Source organism: Marmota monax, unplaced genomic scaffold (assembly GCF_021218885.2).
Source record: "Marmota monax isolate L192 unplaced genomic scaffold, Marmota_monax_Labrador192_F-V1.1 WCK01_AAM20220418_F8-fsc00292, whole genome shotgun sequence".
Lineage (NCBI taxonomy): Eukaryota > Metazoa > Chordata > Mammalia > Rodentia > Sciuridae > Marmota > Marmota monax.
Genome location: NW_026692864.1, coordinates 1,500,819 through 1,519,945, shown reverse-complemented (window position 1 = coordinate 1,519,945; position 19,127 = coordinate 1,500,819). Strand labels below are relative to the sequence as shown.

At 49.3% G+C, this 19,127-nt stretch overlaps 3 protein-coding genes and 1 pseudogene across 9 annotated transcripts; 3 read left to right on the top strand and 1 right to left on the bottom strand.

The window, feature by feature from the left end:
* Nucleotides 1-306: 306 nt before the first annotated feature.
* Nucleotides 307-3,255, top strand: Srsf2 (serine and arginine rich splicing factor 2). 5 transcript variants are annotated; one of them, XR_006852757.2, is made up of 4 exons: nt 307-874; nt 989-1,299; nt 1,480-1,583; nt 2,212-3,255. XR_006852757.2 is itself a non-coding variant. In XM_046449493.2 (3 exons), exons 1-2 carry the CDS (start codon nt 513-515, stop codon nt 1,290-1,292), a joined length of 666 nt encoding a protein of 221 aa, XP_046305449.1. In that variant the 5' UTR covers nt 307-512; the 3' UTR covers nt 1,293-1,299; nt 1,480-3,255. The 5 variants fall into 5 exon arrangements, 2 of the variants coding, with proteins under 2 accessions (XP_046305449.1, XP_046305448.1); XR_009227268.1 differs by having other exon boundaries at nt 309-874; nt 989-1,583; nt 2,212-2,318; nt 2,820-3,255; XR_009227267.1 differs by lacking the exon at nt 1,480-1,583 and having other exon boundaries at nt 312-874; nt 2,212-2,318; nt 2,820-3,255.
* A 237-nt stretch (nt 3,256-3,492) lies between these two features.
* Nucleotides 3,493-7,336, bottom strand: Mettl23 (methyltransferase 23, arginine). The gene is made up of 5 exons (XM_046449491.2): nt 6,996-7,336; nt 4,927-5,031; nt 4,112-4,349; nt 3,955-4,039; nt 3,493-3,860 (listed from the first exon to the last, which is right to left on the bottom strand). Exons 1-5 carry the CDS (start codon nt 7,323-7,325, stop codon nt 3,695-3,697), a joined length of 924 nt encoding a protein of 307 aa, XP_046305447.1. The 5' UTR covers nt 7,326-7,336; the 3' UTR covers nt 3,493-3,694.
* Nucleotides 5,050-5,173, top strand: LOC124096103 (small nucleolar RNA SNORA2/SNORA34 family; annotated as a pseudogene).
* A 185-nt stretch (nt 7,337-7,521) lies between the features above and the next one.
* On the top strand, nt 7,522-17,638 carry Jmjd6 (jumonji domain containing 6, arginine demethylase and lysine hydroxylase). 3 transcript variants are annotated; one of them, XR_009227266.1, is made up of 7 exons: nt 7,522-7,850; nt 8,072-8,460; nt 8,941-9,227; nt 10,479-10,614; nt 11,078-11,171; nt 11,874-12,012; nt 12,928-13,064. XR_009227266.1 is itself a non-coding variant. In XM_046449517.2 (6 exons), the coding sequence occupies exons 1-5, from the start codon at nt 7,722-7,724 to the stop codon at nt 11,147-11,149; spliced, it is 1,008 nt and encodes a 335-aa protein (XP_046305473.1). In that variant the 5' UTR covers nt 7,523-7,721; the 3' UTR covers nt 11,150-11,171; nt 11,874-12,012. The 3 variants fall into 3 exon arrangements, 2 of the variants coding, with proteins under 2 accessions (XP_046305473.1, XP_046305471.1); XM_046449517.2 differs by lacking the exon at nt 12,928-13,064 and having other exon boundaries at nt 7,523-7,850; nt 11,083-11,171; XM_046449515.2 differs by lacking the exon at nt 11,078-11,171 and having other exon boundaries at nt 7,529-7,850; nt 12,928-17,638.
* The last annotated feature ends 1,489 nt before the right edge of the window (nt 17,639-19,127 follow it).

The window sequence follows — 19,127 nt, the reverse complement described above, 5'->3', positions numbered from 1 at the left end:
GCTGAGATAGGGCCCGCCTCTCCTTCCTCCAGCCCGAGGGCCCAGGTTCTGTCTCGCCGCCTGAAAGAGCATTTCGCGGGCTTTCCAACTGCCCTAGGTTCCACTCCCCGTTCCCGCCTGCGGTGACTGCGCGGTTTTTGGCCCGCCCGCTAAGCTCTGCGCAGGCGCGCCGGGCAGGGGTGGGGCGCGCGGCGGCGACATTACGGAGCGGGTGAGGGGAGCCAATCAGAGGATTCATTTCCGGGTGGCGCGGGCGCCATTTTGTGAGAAGGGCTATAAATGGGCGCTGGGTTCGGCCGCCTATCCAGTTGCTGCTCAGGTGCTCCCAGTTGCGGAGGTAGCACGCCCGCCAGCCCGCCCCTCTTCCCGGCCTCTCCACGCGGAAAGCAGCTGCTAGGGCGCGGCGTCGCCCCCGGACCTGAGAAGACCGCTGCCTGCTTGCAGCGCGCCGGCCCGCCCAGGCCGTTAGCGTCTCGGCGCCAGTTCGCGGGGCCCCGGGCCGCCTCGGAGCCATGAGCTACGGCCGCCCGCCTCCCGATGTGGAGGGCATGACCTCCCTCAAGGTGGACAACCTGACCTACCGCACCTCGCCCGACACGCTGAGGCGCGTCTTCGAAAAGTACGGGCGCGTGGGCGACGTGTACATCCCGCGGGACCGCTACACCAAGGAGTCCCGCGGCTTCGCCTTCGTGCGCTTCCACGACAAGCGCGACGCCGAGGACGCCATGGACGCCATGGACGGCGCCGTGCTGGACGGGCGCGAGCTGCGGGTGCAGATGGCGCGCTACGGCCGCCCGCCCGACTCGCACCACAGCCGCCGCGGCCCGCCGCCCCGCAGGTACGGGGGCGGCGGCTACGGCCGGCGGAGCCGCAGGTGAGCGCGGAGGGCGGGCGGGAGGGAAATGGCGGCGGCGGCGGCGTAATGGCGGCGGGGCGGGGCGCGGGAGGCCTGGGGCCGCCGCTCACCGCGCCCTCCCTCCGCCCGCAGCCCTCGCCGCCGCCGCCGATCCCGCTCCCGGAGTCGCAGCCGGTCCCGCTCCCGCAGCCGCTCGCGCTACAGCCGCTCCAAGTCGCGCTCCCGCACGCGCTCCCGCAGCCGCTCCACCTCCAAGTCCCGCTCGGCGCGCAGGTCCAAGTCCAAGTCGTCGTCGGTGTCCCGGTCCCGCTCGCGCTCGCGCTCCCGGTCCCGCTCCCGAAGCCCGCCGCCAGTGTCCAAGAGGGAGTCCAAGTCCCGCTCGCGGTCCAAGAGCCCGCCCAAGTCTCCGGAGGAGGAGGGCGCCGTGTCCTCGTGAGCACATGGTAATGTCGGCGCCGCCGCCCGCCCGGCTGCGGAGGGCTGCGCTGGGCGTGTCGAGGGGTCGCAGGAGCATGAGTGTGGCGCTTAGCTGAGTGGCTGTTCGTAAGCTGTTTGAGACCTATTGATGAAAATGACTATTTCTTGCTGTTTTTATCCAACGTCTGCATTTTCCCCCTTTAAAGCTGCGGTCTCCTGTTTGATAAAAGAATATTGGCCAGTATTGCAGATTTTAACTGATTTGGCTGATCCTCCAGGGACCAGTTTCTGTGGGCGTGTATTGGAGCAGGTTTGTCTTTAAACGTTAAAGATGCACTATCCTCTTAGAGACAAACGATCAGTTCAACTATTGTTGTACTGATGGGACTTCGTATTCTAATGGATGTGGCAAACGAATTGCAATTAAGAAGCAATGAACTTTTTGGAACCCCAAAAGAAAGTTTATGCAGGTATTGCACGGGGTGGGGAAAGGATAGTGTGTCTTTAACTCTCAAATTGTTTGGTCCTGTTTTTTAAAAGGAAAGGGCCCTGAGTAGCTCAATAAAGACGTTAATCTCAATTGCGAAATGTTTTATTTGAAAATAAGTTACTTAAAGAATACAATAATTTCCCGATTTCCAGTTTTTGTTTGGATACAGCCCTTTATTTTTCCTTTTTTCCCCCCCTTACCTTTTTCCACCTTGGTTATTTGGCCAAAAATTCAAACTTCTAAATGCTGTTGGTAGCCTTCAAAATTCTCTTAATTGGGCCTTAAAGACCAAAAAAAAAAAAACCGGATAGTGGCTGGTGGAACCTTACTGTAATCTCCTTGTTTCACCAGAGCCTTTTAGTAAGTACATGCCTGAAACTGAAACCATGTGCACTATATCTTTGTAAGTATTGGAAGGTAAACTGAACCTTTTTCTTTTCAAACCTAGATGTATCCGAAAGCAGCATAACAGAGGACTTGGGGAAAAAAGGACTACATACTCAGTCCATCGGTCCATCGAAGAGTCCTTGGAACAAGCAACTGGCTGTTGAAAAGGTTATTTTGTAACATTTGTCTAACTTTTTACTTGTTTTAATCTTTGCCTCAGGTGGCAAACTTCATTTTATGTGCCATTTTGTTGCTGTTATTCAAATTTCTTGTAATTTAGTGAGGTGAACGACTTCAGATTTCATTATTGGATTGGATATTTGAGGTAAAATTTCATTTTGTTTATATAGTGCTGACTTTTTTTGTTTGAAATTAAACAGATTGGTAACCTAATTTGTGGCCTCCTGACTTTTAAGGAAACGTGTGCAGCCATTACACACAGCCTAAAGCTGTCAAGAGATTGACTCAACATTGCCTTCATTCCTTAAAATTAAAAACCTACAAAAGTTGGTGTAAATTTGTTTATATGTTATTTACCTTCAGACCTAAATGGTAATCTGAATCCAAATTTGTATAAAGACTTCAGGTGAAAAGACTTGATTTTTTTTTTTAAGGATTGTTTACCAAACACAATTCTAATCTCTTCTCTTATGTATTTTTGTGCACTAGGCGCAGTTGTGTAGCAGTTGAGTAATGCTGGTTAGCTGTTAAGGTGGCGTGTTGCAGTGCAGAGTGCTTGGCTGTTTCCTGTTTTCTCCTGATTGCTCCTGTGTAAAGATGCCTTGTCGTGCAGAAACAAATGGCTGTCCAGTTTATTAAAATGCCTGACAACTGCACTTCCAGTCACCCGGGCCTTGCATATAAATAACGGAGCATACAGTGAGCACATCTAGATGATGATAAATACACCTTTATTCCCCTGCCCCCCCACCCATGGTAAATCTGATCATCCTCATGTATGAACTTAAAATATGGAAAATGTTAAGGAAGCAAATGGTTTGTAACTTTGTAAGTACTTAAAAACATGGTGTATCGTTTTGCTTATGAATATTCTGTACTATAACCATTGTTTCTGTAGTTTAATTAAAATGTTTTCTTGGTGTTAGCTTTTTTCAGAATATGTCTTGGTTTTTTTTCACCCATTTATCTGAAAGGCCTATGCAATTATGTCATTGGCTATATAGTATGAAGGTGTAATGTTTAGCACCTGCCTTCCCTACACAAAAAGATGTTGGAAATGCCCATTGAACACCTAAAATCAATGCTTTTTAAGGTAGCACTTTGAGGTTATGAGTACCCTATTCCCCTTCTAACTTAATGCCATATTGATGACTATGAACAATTCAAGTTTTTAATCTTCATAGTTTTATTTTCATAGTTATGTTGCCCATAAGTTGTCTAGGTGACACATCACAATCTTAAAGGCCAGCAGATTTGACCATCTTCAAGCCTACTTTTTTTCCTCAAGAAGCTGAAGTAGCCTGATCTAGTTGCCAGGTTGCTAATCAAATTGACATGGTCCCAGAACAGCTTGTAGGTGTGATTCAGAGATTGTCCTTTGCGAAGGAGATGACCAGCATTTCAACAGTATGTCTTCCTGGAAGTGCAGATTCTGCTATATCCTCTTTGTCTGCATCAAAAGCCTCCAGAGGAATATGGACACATTTCATATCCCACTTGTAGAGCAAAGCTTCAAGTGACCAGTCAGCACTAGGAAAAAATAATTTTTTTTTTTTAAGTTTACGCCTTTTCTGTTTTGTTTGAGATAATTTAATTTCATCCTTAAACTGGGATTATTCCTCACCTTCTAACTTGGTATGTAGACCACAATTGAACCTTGGGGTTCTTCTGCATCAGGAAGTATACTGTAGTTAAGATGTCTTCAAAGTCTAAAAGAAAGCATTTTAAGTGGATTCTTCTACAATGCATTTCTGACCAAATTTATTACTAAATACTCTTACCTTCTGGCTCAAAGAATACGTCAGATGCAAGAATAATATCTTGTGGTGGTAGGGCCAGAAGATCCTGAGAGATGTGACCCCATGTCAGTCCTACAACCTGCATACATGGCAGGTTATTCATTTGGCAGCTTTGCCGACAAATTTCTAGACAGTAAGGCAGCTCTAAGCTGTCTGACAGTATTACTTTAGCACCACACTTTGCAGCCAAAATTCCTGGAAGGCTCACTCCAGCTCCAATCTTTAAAAAAAAAAAAAACATGGAATATAAAATTGGAAATAGCAAGCACTTGGGATCTTATCCCTGCATTCTTTAAAGATGGACATGCTTGGGCTAGGGATATAACTCAGTTGTAGAGTGCTTGCCTTGCATGCACAAGACCCTGGGTTCTAATTCCCCAGCACCACACAAAAGATGGATATGTTAACACATCTAGGAAGCTCAAGTTTTGGATTTGTTATGGCAAAGGTTAATTCCCTTGTGATTTCTACTGGGTCAAAGAGGAAAACAGGCATTTTCATTGGAATGTACAGGGAAGTAAGTTGGGGATACTTCTGCCGTAGTTTAGTCCTTTATTAGCACAATCTATAATCATTAGTATGATGGTGACTAGCTGGCATTACCAATATTGCTTTCCTGAGGCTAAAAACAGGTCTAACAACTAAAAGGGATTTTCTAGCTGGGTCTTCTAACTGGCAAAGCTCTTTAAAGAATAATACCAAGAAATTATAAGTACCACCTGATTTTATGTTTAACAAGGGGTAATATCAAGTATGTAAACTTCGATCTGAACCCAGCATTTTGGGAGACATTGTACCTCTAAGACAGCCTTCCCCAGCAGAGATCTTCTGTGAAACCATAGGTACTGGGCCAGAACTACAGCACAGGGCCAAACGTACATTCCATATTGGAGATGCAGGACCTGAAAAGAATATTTTGATTGGCCCTGAATCAAGGCCAGCAGTTTGTTGAAACTGTTGGTTTCAAGCAGGAGCCTAAAAAAAGATGTCTATTGGCTATTTCAGAACTTCAGAAGTGTAATAGTCAATTCAATAGAAACATCTGAAGGGGGAAAACAAAATATTTTGGAATGTCAATAAAAACATCTGCTGGAAGTTGGATTCCATTTATACAGAAATTACTGTCAGGCACTGGCATCTATTACAAAAATGACAGTTCACCAGTGCCCAACTTGGGTTATAAAACTTTAACCATTTGATAAACACTTGAGACATTAGTTCCTTCCACAGCATTTCAACAGTGCCCTTCTGGGCATATGGCTCTTGTGCAATGTGTACACCCTATTTATTGGAAGGAGATGGCCAAATAAGCAAATCAGATATTACAAGTTAGTGCTAAACACTACAAACGGCAAAACAGTCATGTGGGAGCAATATGGACACAGGTGAGACCACAAAATGGCTACTATGATAAGGAGGCAAGAGGACTCAGGAAAAGGTCCTGAAGTAGGCAAGGCTTCTGGCTGGACTGCACAGCCCTGGAAGGACAGGCATGGGACCTGGAGGCATTGTGCAGTGCAAGTCAGAGATAAGACAGAGACCTGATTCATGGGCCTCAGAAGTTGAAAATTTATTCTAAATGCAGCAAGATACTGGGATTTTCAGCACAACAACGATCTGCTGATGGCAAGTAGTATAGCCCTAGGGAGACATCCTAGAAAAGGTTAAAAATGGAGCTGAATCTGGGGTGGAAAGGGAATGAGCCTTCCTCAGTTCAAAAACATTACAGATTCATAATTTACCAAGTGTGTGACACAGGTTAATTCAATTGGTCAGTGCTTCAGTTTTCTCAACTTCAAAATACCATCTCAATTGGCTGAGATGAAAGGCACAAAGTACCCAATGTTGCAGCAAAACTTCTCTTCTGTCTAAAGAGCAAAGGGTGCCCCCTGGTGGGGTGGTAGAAAAAAGCTAAAGACCTAAAATCAGTCCACAGACAAAATCTTCATCACTCGATCCAATAAAAAACATTAGTGCCTAAAATATCTTAAGCACTAAATATAGTGGTACAACATGAATAGGGGCCTGGCCTGTAAATTTTACCCAGAAGGAAAATAAAGATTCAGCGAAAGACATCTGAGCAGAAGATAGTTGTGCAAGTTCGGGTTCTAAATTTAGAAGTTTTTAAAATGTGAATCCGATTGGATATTACCAGAAACTGGTTCGTTCAACTCTAGTCTTAATTTCTCAAGCTGTTCCGTCCTCTAATGTGCGGATTCTAATACCTACCTCACAGGCTGCCATTAACATCAAATGAAACTACAACGTGAAAATGCTCAAAAATTATTCAGTGTGTGTGGCAGCCATGAGCTCAAAGAAAGAAGCAAGAATACACCCATTTATTTGGACAATGAGGGCGGGAATACCTGTTCCCAGATTTAAGCAAAAGTGAAAAAATCTACGACTAGGGGTCAGCTCAGTGGCAGAGCGTTTGTCTAGCATGTTTGAGGGCATGGCCTCACTAAGAGTGTGTTAAAAAATTGAAGTCTTTTAGTCAGGCCTGGTGGCCACGCTTAGAATCCCAGCAACCCTGGAGGCTAATGCTGGAGGATCTCAAGTTTGAGGCCAGTCTCAGAAATTTAAAGATTGCCTTAAAATAAAAAGGGCTGGGGATGTAGCTCGGTGGTAGAGCGCCCCTGGGTTCAAACCCAGTATCACCACTAAGAAAAAGAAAAAAGAAAGAAAAGGGAAGTCTTTCGACAAGATGAAGATTAAAGTTAGGAGTCGAGAGCCACTCTGCTGGCAGAAAACGCTCTGTGCGGAGAAGCCCCCTTGCTATCACGGTCCCCGAAGGCCTCACTGCAGACAGACGGGCTGCTCTTGCTCGGGAGCCAACCCAAAGCCGCGGCGCCTCGGCTGCACACACCTGCGGGACGCGGACCTCCAGCTCGGCCCCGTGGGCTCCCGGGCCCCGCTCCTCCGAGAAGCGGAAGCGCTGGGCACGGGCCACATGTCCTGGAAGACCGCGCGCGCCCAAAGGAGAATCGGCAGGCCGCGGGCACGCGGGGGTCGGCGGAGGGCGCGGGGCCGCCAGGCCGTCAGGGACCGCTTCCCGGGCGCCAGGTGCTACGCGGCCTTCCGCCGTCCCTCCCGGCCGCAAGAGGGGGAAGGCCGAGCTCGCGTGGGGGTGGGGAGGGGAGTCGCAGGAGCCAGGAGGCAGAGGCACAGAGAAAGCCGGAAGCCAGCTTGGCGACATTCAGGAGAGGAGCAGGGGCGGGGTCCCGGCCGGAAGCTGGTGGTGGGGAGGCCACGCACGGCCGGAAGTGGCAGCTCGCCGGAAGCGGGGCGGGGCGGTGGCCGACGCGACCTTCCCAACATGGCGCCCACCCGGCGCGTGTGAGGGCGTACCCGGGAGGCGCCGAGGCCAATGGCGAACCGCGACGGGCGGCGGGGCGGGGAGGACGGCCGCCGCACGCCCAACCCGCGGCTCGGGAGGTGGCTGAGGAGTGAATTTTCTGGAAGGCGACTTTAAAGGCGCCGGGCCGGAGCGAAGGGCGTCTCGGTGCCGCCGCCCGGGCCAGGGAGGGGCGCATTAGCGGCAGGAAGCGAGGTGCGCCGAGGTCGTCGCGGAACCAGCTGGTGACCTCGCAGGATGAACCACAAGAGCAAGAAGCGCATCCGCGAGGCCAAGCGCAGTGCGCGGCCGGAGCTCAAGGACTCGCTGGACTGGACGCGACACAACTACTACGAGAGCTTCTCGCTGAGCCCCGCGGCCGTGGCGGTGAGCGGGCCCGGGGTCGCGGGCCGGGCGTGGGCCTGCGGGAGCGGGGCGGGCCTCCGGCGGCGGCGGCTCTGGGTGCGAGGTGCGCCCAGCACGTGGCCCCCTCCGGAGCCTGTGTCGGAGGTCGCCCATGTCTGTCATTGCTGGTTGGTCTTGGGGGACACCCTTATCTGCCTCCGGGCTCATTTTCTAACTGGACAGGCCTTTTCTGGTTCCCTCAGGATAACGTGGAAAGGGCGGACGCTTTACAGCTGTCGGTGGAAGAATTTGTTGAGCGATACGAAAGACCTTATAAGCCCGTGGTTCTGCTGAATGCCCAAGAGGGCTGGTCTGCGCAGGAGAAGTGGACTCTGGAGCGCCTGAAAAGGAAATACCGGAACCAGAAGTTCAAGTGTGGCGAGGATAATGATGGCTACTCGGTCAAGATGAAGATGAAGTACTACATCGAGTACATGGAGAGCACCCGGGATGACAGCCCCCTCTACATCTTCGACAGCAGCTATGGTGAACACCCCAAAAGAAGAAAACTTTTGGAAGACTATAAGGTGCCCAAGTTTTTCACTGATGACCTTTTCCAGTATGCAGGAGAGAAGCGCAGGCCGCCCTACAGGTAAAGTATTCCGTAGCTCAGTGGTTCCAATCTCATCCACACCAGCCTTGGGTAGCAGAGTTCAGTGTGCTGACCTTCTTCTGAAAAAGTGAGTGAGCGGCTCTCCCTTGGCTGAACATTAAGTCATTTAGGGACCCACTAGGAGGAGATTGTGACTTAACTAGTCTAGGGTCTATTGGCTAGTCAATCCTAAAACTCCCCAGGAGACTTAAATGTGCAATTAAAGCTGAACCACTGATGTCTTAGGGAAGTTTTAATAATTACAGTTTAGCAATAAACTATATCAGTAATTTTTTCTTTTTTCTGTGAGATATCAGTCCTCACACAGTTCACTTAATATTTCTATGTATCAGAATGCCTACAGTCTCAGAAATGAAGAAAGAACCATGTGCATAATATAATATACAGTAAGAACTTTCTTCTGTGTCCTGTATGCATAATTAAGTCACCTTTCCTGTCTTGGGTGTTTCTATCCTATAGGTGGTTTGTGATGGGGCCACCGCGTTCTGGAACTGGGATTCACATTGACCCTCTGGGAACCAGTGCCTGGAATGCCTTGGTTCAGGGCCACAAGCGCTGGTGTCTGTTCCCAACAAGTACTCCCCGAGAACTCATCAAGGTGACCCGAGAAGAAGGAGGGAACCAGCAAGACGAAGCAATTACCTGGTTTAATGTTATTTATCCCCGAACACAGCTTTCAACCTGGCCACCTGAATTCAAACCTCTGGAAATCTTACAAAAACCAGGAGAGACTGTCTTTGTACCAGGTATAGATGAGCTGAAAGAAAACACATTCTCTGGTTTTGGGGGCGTTGTGACAGGCGTTTGCAGTACTGGGTCTCAAACCTAAAGGAAGCTCTACCACTGAGCTCCATCCCCAGCCTTTTTTGTTTGTTTATTTTTTTTTTTTTTTTTAATTTTGAGACAAGGTCTCTCTCACTAAGTTGCCCAAGCTGCCCTAGAATTTGCAATCTCCTGCCTCAGCTTCTTGAATCACTGGGATTACACGTGTGTACCACCACATGAGGCCCAAGAACATATTTTTTTAGAATACTTATTTTTTAGTTGTAGTTGGACACAATACTTTTATTTATATATGGTGCTGAGGATCGAACCCAGGTCCTTGCACATGCTAGGCAAACACTCTACCACTGAGCTATAATCCGAGCCCCCAAGTACATTTTTTGATTGCAGTAATTTGTCTACTCATTTTTTTTTCCTGCTAAAATAATTCACTATATTTCACATTGCCTACTCACTTTAGAGACATATATATATATATATATATATATATACACACATACATATACATATATATACATATACATACACACACACACACACACACACAATGAATCCAGAAAGTTCTTTTGCACCTTCCAGATTCATGAACTGACCTGTGTGGTGACTGAATCTCAAGTACAAAAGGAGCTCTTACCCATATACTGTGTAACTAGAGGTTACCTAGTATCTCTGAGTTGGGTAGCAGTTTGTGTCCATGTCTAAGTTGTTTGTTATTTTTGTTTTGTTTTGGTGCCAGAGATCTAACCCAGGGCTAGTAAATAGGCTGGGTTGAGTTAGGAAATCTCACATCAGACAACCACACTTTGATAAGTGAAGCTTACAAGAGTAAAAGTATTTGAGGTGGGTGTTCTCTTCCTAGAAGTTGAAGAACTTTCCACCTTTAGGCTACAGCTTTGGATTACCAGGAGTCAATAAACTTTTTCCATAAATGGTCAGAGAGTGAATATTTTAGACCCTGTGAGCCACACAGTCTCTCACAATCACTCGACTCTGCTTTTTGGAAAATATCTATAAATGTTCAAAACGGGTCAAGTGTAGCTGTGTTCCAGTAAAATTTTATTTACACTTATCCCTGGGTCAGGAGCAGTTTACTACACTGTGTCGTGTCTGAGCTGTCCCTTATGGATAGGAAGGCGCGATTTCTGGAGTAGGTGTCACAGGGTATTTGTGTGTAAGACCAAACCCTGTTGAACTGTTTATTTGTTGGATTTCAGGAGGCTGGTGGCATGTTGTTCTCAATCTTGACACCACCATTGCTATCACCCAGAATTTTGCCAGCAGCACCAACTTCCCTGTTGTGTGGCACAAGACGGTAAGAGGGAGGCCAAAGTTATCAAGGAAATGGTATAGGTGAGAACCTTTTTGATTCTTATTTTGCTTTGTTCTAATTGCTACCCCAGAGGTAAAATGGCAAGAGTCCACTGCTGCAGTACCATGTGCTGACTTTAGAGAGGCCCGGGCAGAGCTGGGGCTGCACACCTGACAGGGAGCAGAGAGAGGGACCAAGGTCAGGGCTGGTGCTCAGGACGCTTGCCAGCCTCCAGGTGGCAGGGTGAGGCTCTGCATGTTCTATCAAAGCCACTCTGACAAAACATGCTCATGATTGGGATCATTTCTTGTTTTGCTTTGTTTTGTTTTTGTTTTTGTTTGGTTTTCAAGGCTAGCACTAGCAAAAGAAGCCCTTTTGTTTAGGTTTTATTTTGGTTATTTCTTTTTCTTACCCAGACGTATTATTCCCATTTGAACTTACTGCCTTCAGTTCTTATGAGTGAGGTGACTGCCCTGGAGACTTAGCTCCTCTGTTTATCCACAGAACAGATACAGCACGGGCAGCGGCAGTGCAAGCCACCCCCAGCCACCCCGTGCCACTGTGTCCCAACCCTGACCTGGAGGGACCAGCTCTCGGGGTAAGAGAGGGATTCTGGCTTGTTCAGTGCTCCTCCCTGCTGAGAGGGCCAGCAAGGGTGGTGGCTTCTGTTCCCCCGACTCAGCACTTGAGGCCCACCTCCTCTGCCCTGCAGGCCGCAGAGTGCTGTGGCCCTGTCACTCCAAGGCCTTATGTACAGCAGGTCTTTTGTGGCGGGCGGCTGCTCTTGATGCCCGTTCAGCTCATCTTTCAAGTGTGGGGGGTGGTCTCTCTTGTTTGACACCTAATTTCTTACAATCCTAATTGTTTCTGCTCTGACTAGTAGAGTCTAACCAAACCCGACTCGTTAGGGCTGTGCTGTGGAAAGGAGAGGTCTAAAAACTAAGAACTAGCTAAGAAAGTTTCAGGAAAAAATAAAAAGTAGAAGAGGAGCTGTTTCTCCCCAGGGAAGAACCAAGGCAAGCTTGCGGGGTGCTACCCCTACTGTGGTGGCCCGGCTGCTCATCCTATGGGTAGTGATGGATCGCGTGGCACTAGAATGTCATTTTCTTTTAGAAAAATGTGGGTAGTCTATGAGGGTCTGCACCCTGCCGGGGCTGTGCTCCCTTGCCATTGTGCAGCAGCCTTCTGCCAATCCCTGGGTGTTTCTAGGTATTTCGAACTGATGCAGGACCCCACTTGGAGTCACTGTGTGTGGGCGTTGCCACCTGTGACAGCACTGAGGGTGTCCCTTGCCTCTCAGGATCTTGAGGCAGGAGCACCCTGAGCTGGCAGTCCTGGCGGATGCTGTTGACCTCCAGGAGTCCACAGGCATTGCTTCCGACAGCTCCAGCGACTCTTCCAGCTCCTCCAGCTCCAGCTCCTCTGACTCAGACTCAGAGGTAAGGCCCAGCTTGCCCGCACTGGGCCCTTGAGCTCAGGGTACCCTGCAGACCAGTGCAGGAGAAACAGGCTGTGAAGCGTTTTCTCCTCCTTTCCAGCACCACAAGTGCTACCATGCCTGCCTAGCCCTGGACTCTGCCCATGTCACAGCTTTCCATGTGTACATGAACATTTGGGTGTTTGGGGAATCTGTAGATAACCCAAGATCACACAGCTGGCAAACAGTGTCAGAATTCAAACTCACATCACATCAAAGCCCTTGAGGTGGTACATTGTAAGCCTAGAAACTCAGCAGACCCAATTGACTGCTTTAAGGTAAGAGTGATATTGGGTGAGGGATACACCCTTCACATAGGAAATTTGTGTCTTTTTTTGGTACCAGGGATTGAACTCTGGGGCACTCAACTATATCCCCAGCCCTATTTTGTATTTTTTATTTAGAGACAGGGTCTCATTGAGTTGCTTAGTACCTCGCTTTTGCTGAGGCTGGCTTTGAACTCTCGGTCCTCCTGCCTCAGCCTCCTGAGCTGCTGGGATTACAAGTATGTGCTGCTGCACCCAGCTGAAATTTGTCTCTTAATGTCACTGTACTTGTGTTCTTTTACACATTGAGCTCTTTGTTGGAGGAGTGAAATTCTGTAATGCAATTTCAGAATGCCAGCTTGATTTCAACCCATAAACCTTTGGTGAGAGGCCAGTGGAGCAGGGGAACTTTGGCACCTTAGTGAATCTGTGATTCATAGGAAGCCAGAAGCATCCGCAGAGGTTGATGCTAGACTGGCAGAGCCGCCATCGATGGCTGCTTTGCTTCTTGGAGAAAGGGGACAGGAGTCTGTGCTCTTTTGTGGTTCAAGATTTGTTGGTGAAGTGGGGTGCACCCAGGCTGAACCCTTGCTTTTCTTTCCTGTGTGCAGTGTGAGTCTGGGTCTGAAGGTGAGGGGACAATGCACCGCAGGAAGAAGAGGAGGACGTGCAGCATGGTGGGAAACGGGGACACCACCTCACAGGACGACTGCGTGAGCAAGGAGCGCAGCTCTTCCAGGTGACAAGCACGGCTGTTGTGTGCAGGGACGTGCTCACGGCGAGGGCAGGGCCCAGGGAGGGCAGCCTGTTGGGATCCTACAGACCAGGAGGGGGCTGACGCATGCCAGAGGAGGAGGACACTCTTGGAACGGGACCGCTCACTCAGCGTTGGCTGCAGTAGCTTTTTCTCTGCTACCTATGCAAATTGAGGAGGCTTGTTTTATCATAAAAAAGGCAAGAGTGTGAGTGGTGCCAAGAAGACCCTTTACACTATTTAATAAAGATGAGTCCATTTTACACCTGACATTTTTCCTTTGGGAGTACCAGACCGCCATGTTGCTCTCTCCTTGTGGTCTGTATGGAAATCGCTTTCCCTGCTGGTGGGTCCTGGTGGTGAGGTGGCAGCTGGAGCAGTGAATGGGGACCCTGAGGCAGAGCCTCCTACCTCTCCTCCCAGTTTGCTGGGGCTGCTTTGAGTCCTCGGGCCAAGTTGGACAGCAGCAAATTGCTCAAGTTTTCTACAACATCTTAATCCCATTTCCAAGTTTATATTTTCTTTTGAAACAAGATTGGATCTAAAACTTCAGAATTAGTAACAATGTATTTGCCAACACCTGCCCTTATTCCTTTTGCCCACAGCAGAGGGTGTTCAGTTTGCGTGTCTGAGGTCTTCAAATCTGAGTTCCTGTTTCAAGGTGCTGGTCAGGTTGTTAAACGGGGAGGTTGTGGGAAGGTGATAAAATGCTGACGTTTGTAAGACTCTGGGACTTATGTCCTAACCGGTACAGGTGACATCATGTTACCTTTTATCTCTGAGCAGGTTAGCTTCATGAAACTTGGGGCCCACGTTCCCTTTCTGTTGTCTTCTCTGGGTTCCCTGGTCCGGCTGTAATTCTTACTCAAGTGAGTTAACCAGGCTGGAATGCGATTCTTGGCCCTGCTGTCCCTTTCACAGCCACACTTAAGGTCTCTTCTCTTACCTTCCTAAGCTGTTTCTATTGTTATATCTGTTAGATCCATGCTTGGTATGTGCCTTTGTGATTGTTGGGAAGGTTTTTAGAGGCTGTGTGCTGTCCTGCATACCTGTAATCTCAGCAACTCAGGAGGCTGAGGCAGGAAGATCACAAGTTTAAGGCCAGCCCAGGCAACTTTGCAAGACCCTGCCTCAAAATAAGAAAGGACTGGGAATGTAGCTCAGTCGCTAGAACTACCAGAACAGAAAGATTATTTTAAAGAAAGCCCTGCCATTGCTTCAACACAGGTCCTTGGGGGTTCTTCTGCTAACCTTCTCACCAGCTTTGTGCCCAGCTGTGCTCTCTCCACATGCTGATTACAGGCAGTTGTGCTTCCCTTGGCAGGATTAGGGACACTTGTGGAGGCCGGGCTCATCCCTGAGCAGATAGAGAGACGCTCCTTGAGGTGGCTCCTGTGTACACTGGTGGCTGCCACCCCGCTCAGTTCTCACGTCTTCTGCTCCTACCTTCTCCTCTGTCTTCTTTGAATTTGGATCTTCCTTCTCTGGTCTGAGCTCCTGTCTTCAGCCGAATGCTGGTTTTACTGCTTCCCAAGACTAGATTGTCAAGTCAGAAAGCTCTGCCAGCTCCGTGACACGCTGGAGCTGCCGTGCTGTTGGGAAGAAGTCCTGGGTTGTCCTGATCAGAACCACACTGTCGCCACAGGCCGGAGGGGTGCGGTTCACTCAGCGTCTTACTGTGTCTGTCACCTCACTGCTATTGGTAAGGAACTGCTGCCTTTGTACAAGCAGAGACACTAAGAGTGGCAGGTGGATGTTGACCCACCTGTGTGTGAACCTGTCGTGTGTAAAAAGTACTGTGAGCGTGTGCTGCCTTCCTGGATGTCACCACTGGTCCAGAGACCTTCAGGGGCAGTGACCCAGCCGCGTGCCCAGCACCGCCGCCCCTGCTCAGTCCTGCTGTAGGATTCCTCATCTTTCTCCAGAAGGCTCTCAAGTTCAGGCATTTTTGTACTGTGTGTTGGGGGGGTGGGCACATTCATGTCTTCTGTTTGTGCAGACTGGGAAAGGTGTTGATTGTGTTTTTGTCTTAGAACTTGAATTATAAATAGGCCAGGTTCTAATCCATGGGTTCCATTCTTCCCCCAGTGTGACCCATGAGCAAGAAGCTCCCACTCTGTAAGGGACTTCATGTCTGGTGTCCCCTTTATTTGACCTGCAGACATCAAGTGGGCAACTTATGTTACATTCAGGAAAGAAATTTTGGAAATGGTGCTTCTAGTCTTTGGGATCTGTGGATACTTCTGAATAGCTCTGGTGGAGTATTTGGGATCAACCAGCAGGTTTCCCCTCTTGCCCTCTAGAGTCACCTGCTTGCCTTAATCTGTTCCTGAAGCCAAGTGAATTTAAATCAGAATAGCAGGGGTTTTCAAGGCCTTGCCCAGTCACACAGTCAGAGGCACCACACTGTTTTGCTGGAGTTTGGGTGAGAGGCGCCCAGGCAGAAATGTTGGAATGGTGTGGTGCTGCCTCTCAGAATCCCCTAAAACAGGAATGATCAGAGGACCCAGACAGTACACTCTTAGCAAATGGGCTGTCATTTCCTGCCTCTATGTCCTGTGGCTTTACCCTAGGACGCTGGTCCTCTGGTTTCTCTTGGTACCAGGTTTCTGCATCTTGAAATGCCAACGCAAGTTCACCCTGGGCTGGTGGGAGAGCCTTTCTCTTCCTCCGGGGCAGCACCGTGGCTGCAGGTGTCTCCTGGCTTCCCTTCCAGCAGCAGCTCCCTATGCTCCCGCAGTGGGCAGGACATATTCAGGCATGGGTCAACCCTGCACTGGTAATCCCGTAATCCCCGTAGAAATATCTGAATGGTGTTCCTCCTCCTGCTTTTTAATTTATTTATTTTTAATAGTCTTATCATCTTCCAAAAGCTTTTTCTTTTCCCCAGCATTGCTACTCGGCTTTCTGCTTGTCCTGTACCAAGTGCTCCCCTTTAATCTTCAGTTTAAAACAAAAAACACCCAAAGGGGCCCCTTTGCCACCAGGGGCATGGAGGGACACATTGCCAGTGGCCTGGGAAATGGGGCAGGAATTGGAAAGGGAAAGATCATGTACTCACTTATTTCTCCAGATACCAAAGTTGACTCCTGGTTATTAAACACCACCAGGAATGAGGGACCTAGCCACCGCCACCTCTCCTGAAAGTGTTTGGGTGGTACAGATTATGTGCTGCTGTTCGACTCTTGCCAGCCCACAGATAGCTGCAGAGCGTGTTTTATTGGTTGTAGTCAGGCCAGGGACTCGTCATTCTCTCCTCCACATAGTGCCCCGTGGGCCAGCCAGGCACTCTGTTGTGGAAGCAGAGCGGGAGCCAGGGGGAGAACCCTGTGGAGTGGTGAGCAGGTGGGGGAGGGCTCACCTGTCAGTATTCCCTAGTCCTTGAATGGTGTCAGCAGGAAGGAAGGAGAGGATGGCTGCATCCCTCTGCCATTTCCAGGGGTTGTTCTCCAAGACAGTGGGTCCTAGGAGAAGGAATTTCACACCAGTGACCACCTGATAGGGAGGAGCTGGGTAGGAGCAACAGGAGTGGGGGCACAGACACCTTGAGGGCCTTGGGTCTTCGTGAATGGGAGAATCCAGTGCTGCACAGGTCCCCAGAGTGGTCCTGGGATGTTCATGGTGCTGCCCTTGAAGGGAGGGCTGCTGAAGCTGGGGCACTGTTCACATCTCGTTCTACATGGCTGCCCACTTCTTCAGTAATTCAAGTGCTCAGCAGATCTGGTGCTGGGACAAGCCTAGGCCCCTGACCTTAGTGGACAGTGACTGTGTGTTCACCAGGGTGGCTCCTCAGGGCAGGGAGACCCAGCGGGTCTCATTAGCACCAGCCTGTCTCATTAACACAACTAGAAAAGCAAGTGTCTGCCTCGCTGAATGCAGGTTCGTTAGCTCCTCGTGAGGGACCTCAGCTAGCTAACTAGCTAGCGTTATGCCAGCGTACCTGAGTCTGCCCACGGCTTCTCTGTGAAGTGGCTTAAGGTTTCTAAACTAAGGGTCGGCAGGGGAAGGTGCTGGTGCAAGTGCTTTATAAACTTAGTCTCGGCCTTGAGCCAAGGACTTTGGACCAGAGTGTGGGATGGAACAGAACCTTGCACCGTGGTAAAAAGTACTGTGTGGGAAGTAACAGGTGCGTGGGGCTGTGGGTTCTTCAGGCTGTGTGTAGCTTTCCCAGAGAAGTGGTTTTGATGTGTGATGGTCTGGCTCCTCCTGCCCATCCCTTCCTGTCTTTTGTGAAGATGTTACATCATGTTTTCAGCAAAACTAGATGAAATGGGCCCCTAGGTGGTGGCTCTCAACTTTGTCTCCTGTAAGTTCAAACCCTTGAATCCTAGCCCCTGCAAATCTCCCTGGTGGAGAACCGGCCCTGGCCGGCGGGTGACAGGATACCACAGAAGAACTGGGCTGCCTCCTGAGCCCTGGGCTTCAGAACCCTGAGCCACCCCTGGTTCTGCTCCCTCTCACTGTGGGCCTGCCATGGAATGCCTATGGGTCTGCCATTGGATTGGTATTTTTAACTTTCACTGGGATGAAATTTGTTCATCATTTTAAATAAAGCAACTGGATTTGGATTTGTGTGTTTTGCTTGTTTTATCTGTTTTCTTTCATTCTTATTCCTTTGAAAGTCAGTAGAATGTAGTTTGTCAGATCTCTTAAAAATACACTTTAAAAACAATGGGAAAGGGTGACTAAAATAAGGCCCAGACACTCAGGCTACAAGGCCCACCGTGTTCAAAAGCCAGCACCCTACCCAAATCCATTCTTCACTACAGTGTTGGGCTGTCCATTAACCAGCACAAACAGGACATGCATGTCCTTCAAAACTGTGTGCACCACAGGCATAAGCTCTCCTAATTGCTGGGGATCCTCCTGTCACAGCTGGAGCACATGAGGAACCTTAGATTGTCCCTGTGTCTTCTGTATTTAAAAAAAAAAAAACACACCCTGAGCCTGGCATGGGGGCCATGCCCTCCAGCAACTTGGAAGGCTAAGGCGGGACTGCAGTCTAGGCCAGCCTGGGCCAAAAGGAAAAAGGGTTGGGGGTGTACCTCAGTAGTAGAGTGCCCCTGGGTTCAATGTCCTGGTACTGAACAACAACAAAAAAAGAATCTTGGGGCTGGGTGTGTACACTGACACTGAGTGCTTGCCTGGCATGTGTGAGGCACTGGGTTTGATCACCACAAAAAGTTAAAAAAAGAAGCACTCTAGCATATTGGTTTATATCCAAGTATTAAATGAATCCTAAGATTTTTTTTTTTTTTTAAATAGGCTCTCACTATGTTTCCTAGGTTGGTCTCGAACTCCTGACTCGGGTGCTGGAACTGCAGGCATATGCCCTGGTGCCTAATTGGAACCCTGCTTTTTGACCCGAGGGCTGGCCTGTGTTTATTTGAAATAACTAAAGGGGTGGGGAGTGGGAGGAAAATGTTTTTGGTCACTATTTCTAACCTATCCTGAAAGGTTTTGGAGGAGAAATTTAAAAACAAAACAAACAAACAAAAAAACCCAGTATCCTTCCTTTCCCTCATTCCATCCACTCCTCTCCACCCATAACATCAGGAAATACACCAAGAGGAAGCCAGTTGGGGAGTGGTGTTGACCCAGGAGCTGAATTCCAGAGTCTGGGGGGCAGCCATCGCACTGGGAGGCTGTGGAGGCTGCTGGCTTCCGCCTGGAAGGGAGCATTCACTGGCCTAGATCTGAGATGTCCTCTGCGGAAACACTAAGTCAATACCCAGGAGTAAAAGCCGCTGTGGACGCGCCTGTAAACGTGGCCAGCGCCAGGAGCCCGGCGCCCGCTGGCTGGCTTGTTTCAGGAGGCAGTCGGTGATTTCCGTGAGCGTCACTTGCCTCCCAGCTTTCCCCCCGCAAGCACCTCGGTTTCCAGGGTGCTCTCAGGTGAACTTCCGCACAGGGCTGAAATGATGCTGTGATGCAGGAGGGTGACATTCAAAGGGCACCTGAGCAGGGAGCGGTTCACACCGGTTTGCCAACTGCAGAGCCGGGACAGTTAGATTGTGCTCCTAGGCGTCGGGCCTGCCCAGGCTGGGGGTGGCGGAG